This window comes from Dipodomys spectabilis, unplaced genomic scaffold (assembly GCF_019054845.1).
Source record: "Dipodomys spectabilis isolate Male_0828 unplaced genomic scaffold, ASM1905484v1 ptg000138l, whole genome shotgun sequence".
NCBI classification, from domain to species: Eukaryota; Metazoa; Chordata; class Mammalia; order Rodentia; family Heteromyidae; genus Dipodomys; species Dipodomys spectabilis.
Window position 1 is genome coordinate 10,397,577 of NW_024870815.1, and position 18,691 is coordinate 10,416,267.

Here is an 18,691-nt window from a genome sequence, read left to right on the forward strand (position 1 = left end):
TGCTTTCTCTTAGCTTTGTCACTCAAGGTTGTCATTGAGTCTTTCAGACTTTCCTGTTCAGTCTTTGAACTACAAGTCCTCAGATTTCAGCTTTCTGAGTAGCTAGGATTACCAGTATGAGCTATCGAACACTTGAAGACTTTTTGTCTGGACTTCACTATCTAGAAAGACCCCATAAACTATCCTCAAAAATAGTGTGATATCATGAATACCCCACTAAAGTAGCTGTTCCAGTTCTCTCCCAAGTCTTTATTGGTTTCTACTACGCTTTTGTTTTCCCTTAAAAGATTCGTGTGTTTTTCTGGTGAAGGGGATTTCACCCAGGGCCTTAAGCATGTTAAGCACTGTGCTCTACTACTGAGTTCCTCCTCTTAAAACTTTCATGATATATAGCACCTTTTCTAACACTTGGGACTTTCCTTTGTGAAGGTAAAATGATACTGCATTCATTGTTGATGTGTAGGCATCTTTACAGCCTCCTTTTGTTAATCAGGTATCTTTAACCTTCTCCCTTATTTGCTGTCATGTGACTGACTCCCCCCCTGCCATATTTTTTGGACAGAGTCTTCCTGTATAGCTGGGCAATCCTGAAACTTGCCATCATTTTACCTCATCTCAACTTTCTGAGTGCTGAGGTTATAGGTTTATATCACCCTATCTTCCCTGCTTTAGCCCCCTTCTTTTGTATAAAAGGAGGATTTAGGAATAATATGAAAGGATTTAGCATCATGAAAATAATGTTTATGCTTTATTTTTTGCTTGCCACTGTCTCAAGAACTTTGTTTGCCTTTATCTAATATCTACAAAAGGCACCAAAATACAAGAATTCAGATCCATCTGGGAACTGCAGTAGTGCTAACTTGCAGGGGCTGGTATTGCAAAATGGCAAAAAGCCGCTCACACAAACAAAACTGGGCAACATATGGGATTCCTGGGAAAAATTATCGGAAAAGCCCCATCTCCACATTTCCACCTTATTATATGGTGAAAGAAGTGTAAGTGTAAGAGGGGAATGAAATTTAGAGAATTTGGAGAACATGTTGTAATATAAGAAAGGACCTGCTGTGAATTATGGCAAAGATATTGTCTTAAACTAGACCTGAAAAATATTCTCCAGGAAGACTTCTTCAAACTGCCTAATTTTAAATGTTTTCCCTTGTGATGGCTGAATCTTGAAGAACTCTGTCTTGGTATATAACATGTTAGTATTTGGTTGGTTTGCTTGCTTGCTTTTTTTTTTTTTTTTTGTCAGTCATGGGGCTTGAACTCTTGGCCTGGGTGCTGTCCCTCAGCTCTTCAGCTCAAGGCTGGTGCTGTACTACTTGAGCCACAGCGCCACTTTTCTGTGTATGTGGTGCTGAGGAATCAAACCCATGACCTCATGCATGAGGCAAGCACTCTACCACTTTGAGCCACATTCCCAGGCTGCTTGCTTGTTTTTAACTCAGTACTAAGGTTTGAACTTAGGACCTAGCACTTGCTGAGTGAGCAGTTGCTCTATAGCTGAACTAGCTGAGCTATGCTTCCTGTTCTTTGTGTGTGTGTGTGTGTGTGTGTATGTGGTAGTTGTGGTTGTAGTGATCTCACTTCCTGCCCAGGTTTACTTCTGGACTGCAATCTACCTGTTTTAGGGTTTCCATCATAACTGAGATGATGACAGGTGTGCACCACTACACCCAGCTTCTTGGGTTGAAATGGAGTCTCCTGGACTTACTTGCTAAGGCTGGCTTAAAATCTCATTCTTTCAGATCTCAGCCTCCCATATAGTTATTATTGCAGACATGAACTATGAGTGCCTAGCTAGTATTCAGTTTTTATAATGGCTCTTCCACTATTCTGGCTTGAAGGAAGAGAATGTGGGTATAGAGAATGTCTATACCCTGCAATCCGTCCTAATACTACTTTAACAGTAACAGGACTTTGCTTGGTTTGGCAGCCAGACTAGCTTTCAGAAGTTGCTGACTTTAAGTTCATTTTTGGACATTATGGGAATAGACAGTTCAGCCTTTGTAATGCAGCTAATGAGATTTTTTTCATAAATATAGAGGACATGTTTGTAAATCATATCAAACAAAAGTAGGTATCTAGAAGGCTTAAAGAGCTCTTGAGCTGGTGTTGGTCGCTCATGCCTGTAATTCTAGCTACTTAGAAGGCTGAGATCTGAGAATTGCGGTTCAAAGCCAGCCTGGGCAGGAAAGTCTATGAGACTCCCATCTCCCATCTCCATCACCAGAAAACCAGACTTGGCGCTATGGCTCAAGAGAGCGCTCGCTTTGAGCTGAAAAGCTCAGGGACAGCATCCAGGTCCAGAGTTCAAACACCACAACTGACCAAAAAAAAAAAAAAAAGCTCTTAAGACAACTGCAAAAGAACAAGCCAGTTAGATAATGGGGCTGCTACATGAATGGGGTTAAAAAAAAATCAGGTCGAGAATACAGAGTATTTAAACCTAAGAAAAACTTACCCTAAAATAATTAGCCATTAGCCAGGTGCCTGTGGCTCACGCCTGTAATCCTAGCTACTCTGGAGGCTGAGATCTGAGGATCATGGTTCAAGACCAGCCCAGGCAGGAAAGTCCGTGAGATTTTTATCTCCAACAAACCACTAGAAAACTGGAATTGGCACTGTGGCTCAAGTGGTAAAGCATGAGCCTTGAGCTGAAGAGAGCAGTTCAAACCCCACAACCGACAAAAAAAATAATTAAAAATAGCCATTAAATGAAAATTAAAACCCTATTACATTTCACTATCCACTTACCAGGATGGTTTAAAATATTTAACCCAAACAAATATAGGATGTATCAAGGATATATATATATATAAAAAACTAGAAACTGAGTCACTCACACTTTATTGGTAAAAAGGCACAAGGGTAGTCTGGAAAAATGTTTTGATAGTTTGTTCAATACACACATACACACACATATCACAACCACACACACACAACCCAGCAAGTGCATTCCTGGGCATTTCTCCCAGAGAAAGATTTATGTCCACATAAAACCTGAATCTAAATGTTTATAGTGACATTGTTAATAATAGCCTCAAACTGGAAATAATCCAGATGTCCTTCAATGAATGAATGAATGATGGTATATTTATTTATACCACAGACTACAGCTCTGTGAGCAAAAACAACTGATAGAACATTGATATATCTCCAATTATGATGAGCGATAAAAGGGTCAATCTCAAATGATTATTGTGATTCCATTTTTATAGCCTTGAAATAAAAGAGAAAAAAGCTTAGTGGTGGCAGCTCATGTCTGTCATCCTAACTACTCTGGAGGCTGAAGTTTGAATATTAAGGTTCAAAGCCAGCCCAAGCAGGAATGTCTGTGAGACTCATCTCTACTTTAAGAAAAAAAAAAGAAAGGCTGGGAAGGTGGCTCAGTGGTAGAGCGCTTGCCTTGCATGCAGGAGGCCCTGGGTTCGATTCCTCAGCACCACATAAGCAAAAAGAAAAAAGCCAGAAGTGGTGCTGTGGCTCAAGTGGTAGAGCGCTAGCCTTGAGCTGAAGAGCTGAGGGACAGCGCCCAGGCCCAGAGTTCAGGCCCCATGACCTGACCCCCCAAAAAAACAACAACAAAAAATGGACCTGTGACTTATCTGGTAGAAGCTCAGAGTCAGAACCCAAGCTCTGAGTCCAAGCCCCAGACCAAGCCCAGAGTTCGGGCCCCACAACTGGACCCAAAAAAAATAAATAAAAGGATAGGTACTGGGCTGAGAAGGTGGCTCAGTGGTAGAGTGCTTGCCTCACATGTATGAGGCCCTGGGTTTGATTCCTCAGTATCACAAAAGCAGAAAAAGCCGGAAGTGGCACTGTGGCTCAAGTGAGCAGTAGCCTTGAGCTGAAGAGCTCAGGGACAGTGCCCAGGCCCAGAGTTCAGGCCCCAGGACCAACAAAATAAAAGGCTAGGTGCTGCTGGGTGCCAGTGGCTCATGCATGTAATCCTAGCTACTCAGCAAGCTGAGATCTGAGGATCATGGTTCAAAGACACCTAGGCAGGAAAGTCCATGAGACTCTTATCTCCAGTTAACTACCAGAAAACTGGAAGTGGTGGTATGGTTCAAGTGGTAGAGCACTAGCCTTGAGCTGAAGAGGTGAGGGACAGTGTGCAGGCCCAGAGTTCAAGCCCCATGACCATCAGAAAAAAAAAAAAGGCTAGGTACTGTGAACTGTCCTTGTGATAGAACTATTCTATTATGGAATATGGTGCAAGGCACACAGATCTGCACATGTGAAAACATAACATCTCAAATGTGCCCAGAAGTGCGTATACAACAAAGGTATCATTGTGTTACCATTAGGCAAGGTGTTACCACTGGGGGAAGCTGGATAAAGAGCAAAGAAGATTTCTCTATTATTCTTTACAACTTCAAGTATACCTATACCTGTAAGTAGAGGTGGTTATAAATTTATATAAATAAATGTGATTTGAGTATGAAATGTCTCCTACGGGCTCATTTGTGGAAAGCTTGGTCTCTAGCAGATGGTGCTATTTTGGGAGGTTCTGGAAACTTTAAGAAGTGAGGCCTTGCTGAGAGGGTATGTCCTTGGGTGCAACATCTTTTCTGGGCCTCTCCTGTTTTCCCCTCACTGGTTTCTGGCTGCCCTAAAGTGAAGGGCTTCCATCCACCGTGCCCTTCATCCATGCCATGGGCCTAAAACCAGTAGAACCAGCTGATCATAGACCAAAACCTCTATGAGCCAAAGTAAATCTTTCCTCCTCTAAACTATTTCTTTTCTGGCATGTGTCATAGTGATGGAAGGACTAACACAATAAACCTTGTTCTATCTTATTGTATCATTCTCAGTACTTTCTTAGCTAACTCAATTCACTCTTCACCACTCAAATCATCATGGCAACTTAAATGCTATTATGAATGAGTACAGGCATCACTAAGAAAAGAAGAATAATTAGCTGATGTGTTTGTTCTCATGGGTTTCATCTGTCTAAATTATCTTCCTTTCCTGGTCTCTTGGGTCCACTATGAAATGTAAACCCAACCAGTTAGCATTGGAAACTCACATCTGGATCAGGTCCAATCCATCAGTGTCTCAGGTAGCCCAGGATGCTGGCTAACACCACTCCAATATCTAGTGATAGGTATTTAATGCTGAACTCTTAGGTTATTATAACTCCATGAGAATAGGAGCTCATTCATTCACTTGTTTGCTTTTGCAGTAAGTATGACTATGTTATGTGAAATAGTGTTGCAGATTATGAGTATTGAAAATATGCATATGAGTTAATGAGACTGTAAGCCTGGAGACTAGAAGCCTGTTTTGTAGCTATTGGAGAAACTCTGGGGGGAAATATTGTAGTTACTGAGGTCATTGTGGTAGAAGTAGAAAAAAGGACCAAATTCAATCATTGTGGAAGAAGTTGGCAAATTATGTGAGGCATTCATGAGAAGCCAGAGATGAAGAGGACTTTGAGGATGCTGCCTTGGTAAGTAAGCTAAAGTGGGAATACCAAAAGGAAGAAGGTTCAAGGATAGAGGCACGCTATTTCCATTTTGGACATCTAATTTGACAGGTAGCATCAAAATAGAATTGTTCATTGGGCAGTTAAATTTAGGTGATAGAACTCAGAGAGGTGTTTTATGAGTTAAGAGATTGGATGGCTAGACAAAGGAAGAAATGAGATTATTTATTTAAAGCATACAGAGACAGAAAAGAGAAGCATCAAATTTAATGGTTGAGATGATGGAGAAAAATCTATTTTCTCTGTTTACATGGAAAACAGGAGTCTAATGAAAACATATGAGAGTGTCAAAAAGGATTCTCTAGAGTGCATGAAAGTGCACCCTTTCCTGAGGCTGAGCTTTCAGTCCCTATTATTGGATGCTCCTTGCTTGAGGCCATCAACAAATAACTACCCCTGGTAAGCTAGTGCACATTCACTAAGCAATCTTCTCATTGTAATTTTCTTATTTGCTTAAATTTGTATATTAAGAGGAATGATAACAATTTAACAGCTAATATTAAGTAGTTAAGCACTTTATGAAGATTTAATCTTCAAAGCAACTTTATAAGGCAGATACCATTATCCCTCCTTATATACAAATAATACACGAATGCTAAAGTTCAGAGATTTTAATTAACTTGCTTAAGATCACAGTTTTTTAGTTGCAAGTACCAAATCCACAACAGTTTGCCTTCAGAAGAAATGGATCATATTGATGCGAACATTCTATTGCCACTGAGTTACATTCTCACTCTAAAGTAATAATTAGGCATTCCATCAATACTAATATTTGAATAACAGAGATTTTGTGAATAATTTGGTTGCAAACAATTGCCAAAATAGAAAATATAGCTTGTCTACAATGTAGACTGAAGTCAATGGGAGTTATAAATATGGTGCAGATATTGCAGCAGAGGGACAATGCTTTCTGTGCTCAGTTAAAAAGAGCAAATTTCAGGGCTGGGAAGTTGGCTCAGTGGTAAAGCGCTTGCCTTGCATGCCTGAGGCCCTGGGTTCGATTCCTCAGCACCACATAAGCAAAAAGAAAAAAGCCAGAAGTGGTGCTGTGGCTCAAGTGGTAGAGCTCTAGCCTTGAGTTGAAGAGCTGAGGGACAGTGCCCAGGCCCAGAGTTCAGGCCCCGCGACCGGACCCAAAAAAAAAAAAAGAGCAAATTTCTTTGCCAAATGTAGATGGGGGAGTAAAAAGAAGGAACTTTGAGGAACATAGTGAGATGTAAGAGCTGCTCTGGGTGAGGAAGCTGTTATGTAGGAGAAGAGGTCATAGGAGACTGGCTGGTTGGTCCAGAGGCCTAAGGTTGAACACAAACTTTTAGGGACAATCATTTTGGCATACCTTGATGTGGGAACTGAGAAGCCTCTTACTGGGAATATAGTTTCCTCATGAACTTGAGGAAGGGTAAAGACAGGCCCGAGCAACTACTTGGAATGGAACAGGATGCATGGGGGAAGGCAGGTAATAGAGGAGAAGGAAAAAGGAGACTAAGAGGCAGAAATAAGGGAGCTGAAAACAAAATGGAGAAAGACTGAGATATAGGAACAAAAATTTTTGGAGAAAATTCTGGGTGAAGAATCACAACATGCATTATTCTACTAATTACATAATTAAACTAATTGAACTAAGTATTTGCTGTCCAGCAGCCAGGTAGTGTAATAGCTGGATATACTCACTAATCAGATGATGGATAGAATCCAAGACTGGCACTGAAGAGAAAGGAGTGCCATTACTTAATATATAAATATCAAGCAAGAAGTCTTTGCCTCTGGCATGTTCTGTTTCCTTCTTTGGCTTAGTCTCTTCACTGATCTTTTTGCTGGTCTGTGGTCAAATGCCAGGAACTTCCTTCCATTTTACTTTACAGAGTACTGTTCTTTTTTTTTTTTTTTTTTCAGGAAGTTAGACACAAGTAGTGGTGCCAAAATCAGTAGTGTCTTACACAGGCTTAAGCAAGTGCTGTACCACTGAGCCCATATCCCCAGCTCTAATGACCTTTCTCATAAAAGCTGCCAAGTGTGCGTATTGTTAGATATTACTGACTCTTATGAATCTTATCTCATTGCAGCTGTTCGGTTAGCTAATAATAGATTGTACTTTTAAAAAGGAAGTTTGAAATAATAAACTGGACAACTGTTTAATGTGTTATGATGAGAAGACATTAAATTTACCTATTCTCTGACCTGGATTTAACTGGATGCCAGATTTTGGTAATAAATCATCCTTGGAGTGTTTAGTCTACTTTTTTATTTTTTTGCCTTTTAGGCTTTAACATAGATTAAAAAATTTAAATTTACAATAATGAAACTTGCTATCCTTTTTGCTTCTGATATGTTAAGACTCTAAATATTAAATGCTATTTTTAAATGCTATTTATTTTTATTGTTAAAATGCAGAAGGCTTAAATTTTGATATGTATCTTAATTTTGAAATTTGTTTAAAATGAAAACATCCAATAGTAGGACAGTATACAAGAAGAGATTGCATATATGAGAAATGCTATTCTAAAATAAACATTTTGGGGCTGGGAAGAGTGCTTGCCTTGCATGCATGAGGCCCTGGGTTTGATTCCTCAGCACCACATACGCAGAAAAAGCCAGAAGTGGCGCTGTGGCTCAAGTGGTAGAGCACTAGCCTTGAGCTGGAGAGCTCAGGGACAGCGCCCAGTCCCAGAGTTCAAACCCCACAACTGACAAAAAATAAGCACTTGGGGGCCTTAGTCATAGAAGAGCAAAACAGGTAAGGTTCTCACCAATTAATGGAGCATATAAAGTCTTTGCAATGATTTTTATCTAAGAAGGGACTCAAGACTCAGGAACAATTTATGAGCTACTTTTGTTTTTGTTTGTGGGGCTTGAACTCTGGGCCTGGGCACTGTTCCTCAGCTCTTCAGTTCAAAGGAAGTGCTCTACCACTTGCTCCACAGCACCACTTCAGGTTATCTGGTGATTAATTGGAGATAAGAGTCTCACGGACATTTCTGGCCAGCCTGGCTTTGAACCACGATCCTCAGATCTCAGCTTCCTGAGTAGCTAGTATTACAGGTATGAACCACTGGTGCCTAGCCTATATTTTTTTTTAAAAAAGAAATCTTAAGAGCACAGGGACAGCGCCCAAGCCCAGAGTTCAAGCCCCATGACAGACAAAAAAAAAGAAAAAGAAATCTTCATTCAAATCTGGTGCCAATGGCTCATGCTTGTAATCCTAGCTACTCAGGAGCCTGAGATCTTAAGGATCACGGTTCAAAGCCAGCCCTGGGCAGGAATGTCCGTGAGACTCTTATCTCCAATAAACGACCAGAAAACCAGATGTGGCACTGTGGAGCAAGTGGTAGAAGAACACTTGCTTTGAGCTGAAAATCTGAGAGACAGTGCCCAGGCCCAGAGTTCAAGCCCCATAACCACCACCACCAACAACAACAAAAGAGAAATCTTCATTCATTTTTTTTTGAGATTCCTTGTGTGAATAGCATACATAATTAAATGTAGGGGCTTATGATAGGTTACATGTAACAAATGTTTTATTGGAAGCAATGGTAATCAAATTATGGTTGTACAAATGAACAATGAAATCAATTTTCACATGTTTATTATTAAAGTGACAGTATGGCTTACTATTCTTTTTCAGAAGTGAGAAGCAGTTATCTTTAAATTTGCCTTCAGGTGATACAGTCAAGTCAAATTCAATAACACACTGAGCATTAATTTAAGCCAGGGTTTCTCAGCCTTGCCATTTCAGTTTGGATCAATATTGTTGTGAGTGTCTGCCCTATAAAATATGGTATATTTAGGCATTAGAAGCCTGTCCTTTGTAGTTATAGCAATCAAAATGTCACCAAATATTACTTTATTCCTTGGAGTACAAATTTCCCTAGCTCTGTGTGTGTGTGTGTGTGTGTGTGTGTGTGTGTGTGTGTGTGTGTGTGTGTGTTTAGTGGGCTAGGGGACAGTCCTAGGGGCTTGGGCTCTGTACCTATACTTTTATGCTCAAGTCTAGCGCATTACCACTTGAGCCACATCTCCACTTCCAACTTTTTTTTGTTTTTTGTTTTTGGTCAGTCATGGGGCTTGAACTCTGGACCTGGGCACTGTCCCTGCGCTCTTCAGCTCAAGGCAAGCGCTCTTGGAGCCACAGCACCACTTCCGGCTTTTGATTGATTTATTGGAGATAAGAGTCTGGCTCAGTGGTAGAGCGCTTGCCTTGCATGCCTGAGGCCCTGGGTTCGATTCCTCAGCACCACATAAGCAAAAAGAAAAAAGCCGGAAGTGGCGCTGTGGCTCAAGTGGTAGCTCAAGCGCTAGCCTTGAGCTGAAGAGCTGAGGGATCAGAGTTCAGGCCCACGACCAGACCCCCCCACCCCCCCAAAAAAAAAAGTCTCACGGACTTTCCTTCCCTGGCTGGCCTTGTACTACAATCCTCAGATCTCAGCCTCCTGAGTAGCTGGGATTACAGATGTGAGCTACCCGCGCCTGGCCACTTGCAACTTTTTGATAGTTAATGGGACATAAAATCTCCTGGACTTTCTTCCTGAGGCTGGCTTTGAACCATGATCCTCAAAGTTCAGCCCACAGAGATAGTAGAATTACAGGCCTTAGCTGCTGGCACCTAGGGAGCCATTCATTTTTAAGCCCAGAAGAAGAAGCAACCCTAACCCTCTACAAATGTGTTGATTTTATAAAAAGCTTATTGTTATTATTATTATTTTGCAATGTTAAGGAACAATCAAGGGCATGCTCTACTAATATCCACAGCATAATTTACTCCCTTGTCTTTATTTATCTGCCTCACTGTACCTACCCTTTCACTGACCTGTCTCTAAAGCTGCACTTATTCACTATTATTTTAATTTTTTATGGGTCCTAGGCCTTGAACTCGGGGACTGGGCGCTGTCCCTAAGCTCTTTTTGCTCAAGGCTAGAACTCTGTCACTGAGCTACATTACCACTTCAAGCTTTTTCTGTGATTAGCTGGAGAATTTTTTTTTAATGTACTGTGTGTTATTTCTTTTTCCTTTCATTTTTTTCTTTTGTTTTACCCTTGGTTGCCACTTTTTTTTTTGATACCCTGTGTCTTATAATCTATGTTTATCTGATTTGGGGAAGGGAAGGGGAATAACAAAATGATGAGACAAAGGACAAAGGGTGAACCAATGCAACAGCGATACTCACAAGATGCTATGTTGGAAATGAACTTTACCACGGGAGGGGGGGAATAAAGTGAGGGGGGGAAGGAAAGTGGGAGAAAAATGAGGGAGGGGTAACAATGCTCCATAAGAAAGGTACTCATTACCTTACTTATGTAACTAACCTCCCACCTTTACAATAAAATAAAATAAAAATTAAAAAAAAAACCACAGACTTTCCTCCCCTGGCTTCGAATCAAGATCTTCAGATCTCAGCCTCCTGAGTAAGTAGAATTACAGGCTGAGCCACCAGAGCCCAGCTTCACTACTAAAACAGGACACTGAGCTCTTTCCTTTCTGCAAACTCTTCCAGGCCACAGACTTGTTTTACGTTATCCTACTGTGGAGTCCATTTGCTGAATGTTCTTTCATGCTGATTAAACACATAACACGTTTCTCAGAGTAAGGGTTTCTCTGGGGGCCCGTTTCTTGTTTTCCCCCGAGTTATGCAAGGCCGGCTTTGCCTTCTGCCCATTGACTGTTTCAACTAAAGTGGAAAGCAGTAACACTAGCACTTCATGACGTGTCCCTTTGGGTGAGTGAGTGAGCACTGTCTTCTCCATGTGTGGTTCCCTTACTCTCAGCGGGAATACACCTGCAGAATGAGTAACTGAACTGTGCGAAGGAACTAGCAGGTCACCACGGTTTTGCTGAAAACAGCTTGGAGCGGGTCAGGAAAAGTTCACAAGGTCAAGGTCCAGACGCTGGGTGCAGAAGAGGAGCTTCCTCCGGGCTGGCGCGGGTGCAGAAGACACAGACGGGCAGATGTGTGTTCGTTTTCGGGCCTTGCCACCGTTTCTGAGCAATTTAACTCCACCTCCCCAAGCCAGACTGGAAAACAACGCCCCCATTCCCGCCCCTCGCCTCCTCCTCCTCCTCCTCCTCCTCCTCCTCGCCTCCTCCTCCTCCTCCATTCCTCCTCCTCCACTCCTCCTCCTCCGCCTCCCCTGCCTTTGGTCCTCTCCCGTTACCGAAGTTGAGGGTTATTTTCCTAGAGAGCGGGAGGACAGGCCGGCCCCACGGGCGAGCGGGGCTCCACTTCCCGCCCGTCTGCTCCGGTGGGACAGCAGGGCGGGTCTGTAAGTGGCTCACCGGGGCGGGGAGGGGGAGGCCGAAGGAATTGCTGAGAGTCCCTGCGCGCTGCGGGCTCGGGCGCCGGGTTTGATTGACAAGGACGAGGGGAGGCGGCGGGGACGCGCGGGGGCGGGGCCGGGGTCCCGCGGGCCGGGGCTCAGACAAAGACGGGCGGGCTGCCAGCCGGCGGGACCCCCTGTGGCGGCCGGCCTTGGCCGGCACCCAGGGTGGGCGTTCCGTCCGGTCGCCTTCCTCTCCCGAACGGACCCTGGCGGGGGCGCGGAGGGGCCCCGGCCGGAGGGAGGCCTGGGCTGGAGAAGGGGCTGAGGGAAGGGGGGCGCGGGGCCGGGCGGCGCCGCAGCCATCAAGTGGGCGTCGCCGGAGCCACCGGCCTGGGGCTGTTCTTCCGGGTTGGAGGCGCTGGCCGCGGGGAGCCGGGTCTGCCCGCGCGGCGTGGCGCGGCGTGGCGGTGCCCGCGTAGCCCGGGCGCGCAGCCCTCCGCCCAGGTGAGCGTGTGGCGGCGCTGGCGCTGCGGGGCGCGCGGAGGGCGCAGCCGGGCCGAGGGCGCGCGGCCTCGGCTGTCCACGCAGGCTCCTCGGGGCGCAGAGACCTGGCTGAGAGCAGAAGGGGTGTGGGGCCCGCGGGGCCCTGGAAACGGGGTGCACCCGAGCGGGGTCGTTTGTCTCCCCTTTCTTGTGTGCTGCTGGGTCTGTGTGGAAGGCAGTTGGGGGGTGAGAGTGGGGTTGGACTGGGGTCCCTAGCAGAAGGCACAAAATAAGACCGCAGCCGTGCCAGGTGCAGATCTGGGAGCTGGGGTGAGGGGGGCGAAAGTCCTCTGGGATCACTTTGGCCTCCAAGAGGGGAGGGGGTGGAGAAGATCATTAAAGACATTCGGTGGGCAGTGTCCCCAGAGAAATGGCAGCTGGACGCCCTCAAACTGTGTTTGCTCGCAGAGGAAGTTGGAGGAGAGTGCGTTGCGGGTTGGTTGGCGACACAGGGAGACAACTAGCAGAAGTTTTAGATGTACTTCATGGCAGACTGGTGGTGGTGGTGGGTGCCAGCCTCTGAGGCCGGGGGTGGAGTGGGGTTGGGGAGGAGGGCGCAGATCAGTGGGGCCAAGCTGAGGGAGGCCCAGGGCCCTGGCTTGGGCCCAGAGCTGGTCCAAACTTGTCTCGGAATGAGTGCTAGGCAGCCTGGACCAATGCGTTGCCAAGAGAAGTTATAAATAACTTTCTACCACAAGTTCTTGGAGTGGCAGTTTAGTTGTCCAGAGACAACACCTGTGACACTGGCCATGGCACTGGTGGCTTGGGGCTAGGTCACAGCTGCATGCCTTTCCAGGATAGGGCATTGTGTCCTTGTTGGTATATGTAGCTGTTAAAAGCATGACTTGTTTATATATTTACAAGTGTCCTTTATTTGCCCTGGGTGCTGGGCTGCGCTTAAGATAGGCTATCAGGGAGGGTGGAGCTCCCTTGCCTACATATTCTTAGTGAAAATGCTGCCTTCTTTGTTGTTCTTCTTTTATTTACAAAGCATGCCCTTAAAAAAGACTGAAATGATTGTAGTGACAGTTATCCTACTTTCTGCTGGCTTGCTAAGACTGCTTTCTTTTGCTAATAACTATGGGTTTTCCACAGGCTTTTTTTTCTTTTTTGGCCGGTAGTGGGGCTTGAACTCAGAACCTGAGCACTGTCCCTGAGTTCTTTCCTCCAGCCTGCTGCTCCACCACTTTGATCCACATTTCCACTTCCAGTTTTCTAGTGGTTAATTGGAGATTCGAGTCTCAGGGACTTTTATGCCTGGGCTGCTTTCAAACTGCCTCAGATCTCAGTCACCTGAGTATCTAGGAATATAGGCATGAGCCAATAATAGTACCCAGCTCCACAGGTCTTTACAAACATTCCATTTGTCTTTTTAAAGTTTTTGCTGTACTGGAGATTGAACTTTAGTCCTGGAGCAAACAAGCTTCTACCATTTGAGCCATACTCCTAAATCTTTTTGCCTTTACTTTATTTTCAGATAAGGTCTTTAGCTAATTTCGCATTATCTTGGGCTAGCCTCGAATTGCAGTCCTTCTGTCTCCACTTCCTGAATAGTAGCTGGGATTCCAGGCATGGATCACCATGCTTGGTCAAACATGTTATTTTCAAAGGACATTTTCTGAAAATACTTGGAGAATGTTTAATAGGTAACCAAGCTCTAGAATAACCGGTTGATTATCCAGTCCTTCAGTCCAAAAATACTTATTGACGTCTCTTTTTTATACAAAGCTCTGGGCTACAGGTCATTGGAAAGTGAATATAACAGCTAGCCAGATGTCCTGTTCTTTTAATTTTCTCAACAACTCTGGCCAGAGTATTTTGTTTTAAAACCCTCAGGAGAAGCCATTTGTAGTAGATGTCATTATTATTCTCATTTTAAAGATGATAAAATCGGGTACAGAGAAATTAAGTGAGTTGCCAAGGTTACACAGATAGTGGAAGGGCAGAAGGGACTTCCAGCCCAGAGCTCACCCTCTTAAATTCTATCCAGTATTCCTTTGCTAGATTCAGTGCTTACTTCCAAGGATTTTAATGTCTACTAGGGTAGGGCTGAGGATGCAGCTCTGTGGTAGAATGCTTGCCTAGCATGCTTGAGGCTCTGGGTTCCATCTCCAGAACCACACACATGCACACACACACACACACACACACACACACACACACACACACACGCTCATGCATGCACATACACACCACACACACTGTTCTGGAAAGATAGGTGTTCATATAACTTACATTCAACAACCATATGCATGCATACTAAATAAGTAATTTATGTAAATTTTTAGTTGTAAATATTGCCCATATTGTTTCAAAGGCATAAAAACACATGAATGGTCACAAGACACATTTGAAGTAAAGATGCAATGAGGAGATGTGACTGTTGAGATGGAGAAACTGGCCAATGACAAGGTGGTTTAAGATGTTCTTTAGCCAATAAACTACCTCCTGGTCTCTGCCCTGTGTGTTTACAACTTGAAGTGTACTTTTTAAAAAAAGAAATTAATTAGTCTCTGAAAGTCTTGGTTCTCCTGATGTCTGAAACCTCAAGTATGTGTTAAATACCAAGTTACCATTTTCCAGACTTCACGCCATGAAATAGGACTTCAGTTTTCAAACATTGTGAACGTTCATTTGACACGAGGATTTTAAAACCTAAAAGGACCCTAGAAAGTTGTTGTTTTCCTCTGCTACTTTTCTAAATCAGAATGATGTGTGAGAGAATCAGCTCAAACTGTCAGGGTTATCAAACTTGAACAATACTAGGCTTTATTGGAGCCAGCTTCATTCATTTGCTGATGAAGTCTGGGATCGCTTAGTCAGCCCTGTGAGAATTGGAATGACCCAGGAAGAGAAAGACAGCTAAGTAGGGAGGTTGGGATAAGAGTAGGTTGTTTAACTGAGTACTGGTGGCTAAAGTCTGTAATTCTAGCTACTCTGGAGGCTGAGATCTGAGGATCAGGGTTAAAAGCCAGCCCAGGCAGGAAAAATCTGTGGACTCTTATCTCTAGTTAATCACCAGAAAACTGGAAGTGGTGCTGTAGCTCAAAGTGGTAGACACTAGCTTTTAGAAATGGAGCTCAGGGACATCGCTCAGGCCTGGAGTTCAAGCCCCACGGGGGGAAAAAGTTATTTAAGTGATGTCAGGAAAAAAAAATCCCTCCCTCAAAACAAGCACTATCTTTTATTTATAATATATTTATATATGTATTTATATTTATATATATTTATAATACATATATTTGTAATACCTTTATATTGCCCTCAGTTCTTCCTTGGCATAGATTTCAATAAACATTTGGAATATTTGGCTGAACTTTTTTTTTCTTTCAGTATGGGTGTTTGAACTCAGAGCCCTCTGTCCTCAAGTGCTTTACCAAACTGAGCTATACTTCCAGCTCTTTGTGCTTTAGGTTATTGTTCTGACAGGGTCTCAAGTTTTTTGCCCTGACTGACTTTGGACCTTGATCCTCCTATGTATGTCCCCCCATGTAGCTAGGAATCTAGGTATGTACCAGCATGCATACTTGATTGTTGAGATGGAGTCTCACTAACTTTTTGCCTGTGTGGTTTGGAACATCAATTTTCCTGATCTCTGACTTCCAAGTAGGTGGGATTACAGATATGACTCCACTTGGTAACATGTGACTGAATTTTGAGTTTGCTTTCCATTCTTAGCTATGAGTGGACCTACATGTGACCCATGAATGAGTGAGGAGGATATTCCTAGGACTTGTGAATGATTTAGGGCTGAAATGGGAAGACTAAATTTAAGCCATTTATACAAATGTGAAGGATTAATAAGACTCATTTTTATTTATATTTTTTAGTTGGCTATGGGGCTTGAACTCAGGGCTTGGGTGCTATCTCTTAGCTCTTTTGTTCAAGGCTTGCACTCTACTACTATGAGCTACAGGTCTACTTTTGGTTTTCTGGTGGTTAATTGGAGATAAGAGTCTCATGGACTGTCTTACCTGGGCTGGCTTTGAACTGATCCTCAGATCTCAGCCTCCTGAGTAGCTAGGATTACAGATGTCAGCCACCAGCGCCCAGCCTTCAGACTCATTTTTAATTGCATACCTGAAGACAATAGCATTGCATGCGCCCTCTCTTTAGCTTTTGTTTTATTCGGTCTCAAATGCCTTTTCCTTTTGAACTAAAGGATAGATTAAAAAAAAAAAAGATCTCCTCTTTGATCCATCAAAGAACTCTGAACTTGCACCACTTCACTTTGTAATGTTATTGCTTTTCTTATCTCCAAGTGGATGACCCAGTCCAGTTTGATTCTGCAAGTGTTCCTTAGGCTTGCCAAAACCTGTCCCCAGGCACATATTTGTTGAATTAAAGGGTATCTTTTGAGTTAGCACTGCTTGGATTGAGAATTTCCACTACCAGTGTTTCTTTCTGACATTTTAAAGGATGCTTCTTTGGGGAGTTGTGGCAACAGTTCTGAAATTAAAACTGAGCTGCATCCTTCTTCCTGTAGAGTCTGGAGGAATGTTCATGGAGTCCACTGGGTTCTGTGTTTGGCTCTGTGCATGCATATGCTTTTTTCTAGTCTGGAAGGAAAGCTGAGAAAGGTGGGGGAACATCAGGACTTGTGGAGATGGTGGGAGTGCCTTCCATGTGTCCCGAGGAGAGTGCATGGGGTGGATGAAGGAGCCTCAGTAACAGCAAAAGCTAGCCACAGTTCACCTTGTTAAAGTAGGAAACATATATCCACTTTGTGAGAACCACATTCAACAGAGCTCACAGTTTACCACATCTGCAAGCACAAGCCTGTGTGGTAAATATCATGGGAGTCTTGGCATCTAAACATTTTCTTTCTTTCTTCTTAGAGATTTTCCTTCAAGGACATCGGAGTTTGGAAAGTTGGGAATTCATACCATCATGGCAAACCTATTGAAAACAGTGGTGACTGGCTGCTCGTGTCCTTTGCTAAGCAATTTGGGGTCCTGTAAGGTTCTACCTGGGAGGAAGAATTTTGTACGAACATTTCACACACATCAGGAACTGTGGTGTAAATCCCCTGGGAAACCAGGTAATGTCTTATTGCAATGTTTGTTTCAAGTCTTAGGAGCTAATAGCTCTTTTGCTGATAAAGAGCAAGCCGTTCAGTTTTATGACCTTGTGCTTGCTTGCAGGTGATCATTAAAAAAAAAAAGTGCGATCTATCTTATATTTTTCATGTCTAGAACTTCCTGATTGCCATTTCTAATAGAAAGGAAAAAAAATAGAAAAAGGAAAAAGGTAAAGCAGTTGAGCTGTTCTTGGGTGCCTATTACTCATAGTAACTATTTCTAGTAGTAGTCTCCCCTGTTACTAGATACATAAGGGAACTGTACTGTACATAGCTCACTTCGGCTCAGGGATTTGGATTTAAGGCTATCAATTAATCTATATTGTTCCCAATTTAATAAATGGCAAGTTCATTGTCGTTGTTTAGGTGAAACTCCTTGGAGTCCTCCTACATGCTATGAGTAGGTTGAAGCCATCTCTGCCTTGTCTGTGATCTGCCCTCACCTCCTTTTGATACAAACCATTGTCTGCCACTGGACTGCTGTATTAGTCTCTTAAATTGTCTTTTACTTCCTCCCTTTCCTATCCTACAGTCTATTCTGCATAAGACTCTGAGAATAATCTATTTAAAGTTGAAATATCATGTCAGTATTCTCTTCAGAATTCATTATTACTTTCCTAGCCCATACAGAGTAAGAGTGAAATTTTCCAGTGGCTTGCAATGCCTTCCTTGATAGGACCCTTTCATGTTTCTGTTCAGGGATGTAGGCCAGAAAGAGGAGAGGCTAAAGGGGGTCCTTTTAAGCTGAGTCACCTCTCTTCACAGACTTTGCAAAGATCATCCAAGCATTTCTATCTGCCCTTCACTGGTTAGACCTCAGGCATATGGCTGTGTGCGCAGGAGCCTTAGACATTTATACTTTTGTTCCAGAGAGCAATATGTCAAGCTGAAAATGGCATTTGGCTTCATAATGGAGGATAGGATGGATAAGCTTTTCTTTTTAGGCAATACTAGGGAATGGACTTAGGGCCTCTTGCTTGCTAGCCCAGCACTCTATTGCTGAGCCATGTTTTCAGTTCCTTTTTTGTGTTGGTAGGGTCTCATTTTCTACTAGGCCTGGCCAGGGCTATGATCCTGCTATTTGTACTTCCCTGAGTGACTGGGAATGACACGGGTGCCAAACCTTGTTCAGTCATAGTGTTTTCTTTGTAGTTAGGATAGGTGCATGGTACTGCTCAGCCATTAAATCAGATGGAATTTTGTAAATGTTTATGCCCATGTTGGCCTTGAATGGTGAACTCCAGTTTCTGCCTCCCAGATATTGGGTCAGCAAGGTCATTCTTTGAACAGTGAAAACAGAAAGAATGAAAGAGAAAAAGAACAAG

General features: G+C 43.4%; 1 protein-coding gene across 3 annotated transcripts in view; it reads left to right on the forward strand.

The window, feature by feature from the left end:
* The first annotated feature begins 11,640 nt into the window (after nucleotides 1-11,640).
* The window catches only part of Nnt (nicotinamide nucleotide transhydrogenase), a 99,568-nt gene continuing 92,517 nt past the window's right edge, over nucleotides 11,641-18,691 (forward strand). Inside the window, exons 1-2 of one of the 3 annotated variants that reach the window (XM_042690499.1) lie at nucleotides 11,641-11,746; nucleotides 17,125-17,327. In XM_042690499.1, the coding sequence (XP_042546433.1) occupies nucleotides 17,177-17,327 (151 nt within the window). In that variant the 5' untranslated portion in view covers nucleotides 11,641-11,746; nucleotides 17,125-17,176. Of the gene's footprint in view, nucleotides 11,747-12,163; nucleotides 12,248-15,829; nucleotides 15,909-17,124; nucleotides 17,328-18,691 lie in introns of those variants that run through there. The other 2 variants (XM_042690500.1, XM_042690501.1) reach the window with 2 other exon arrangements.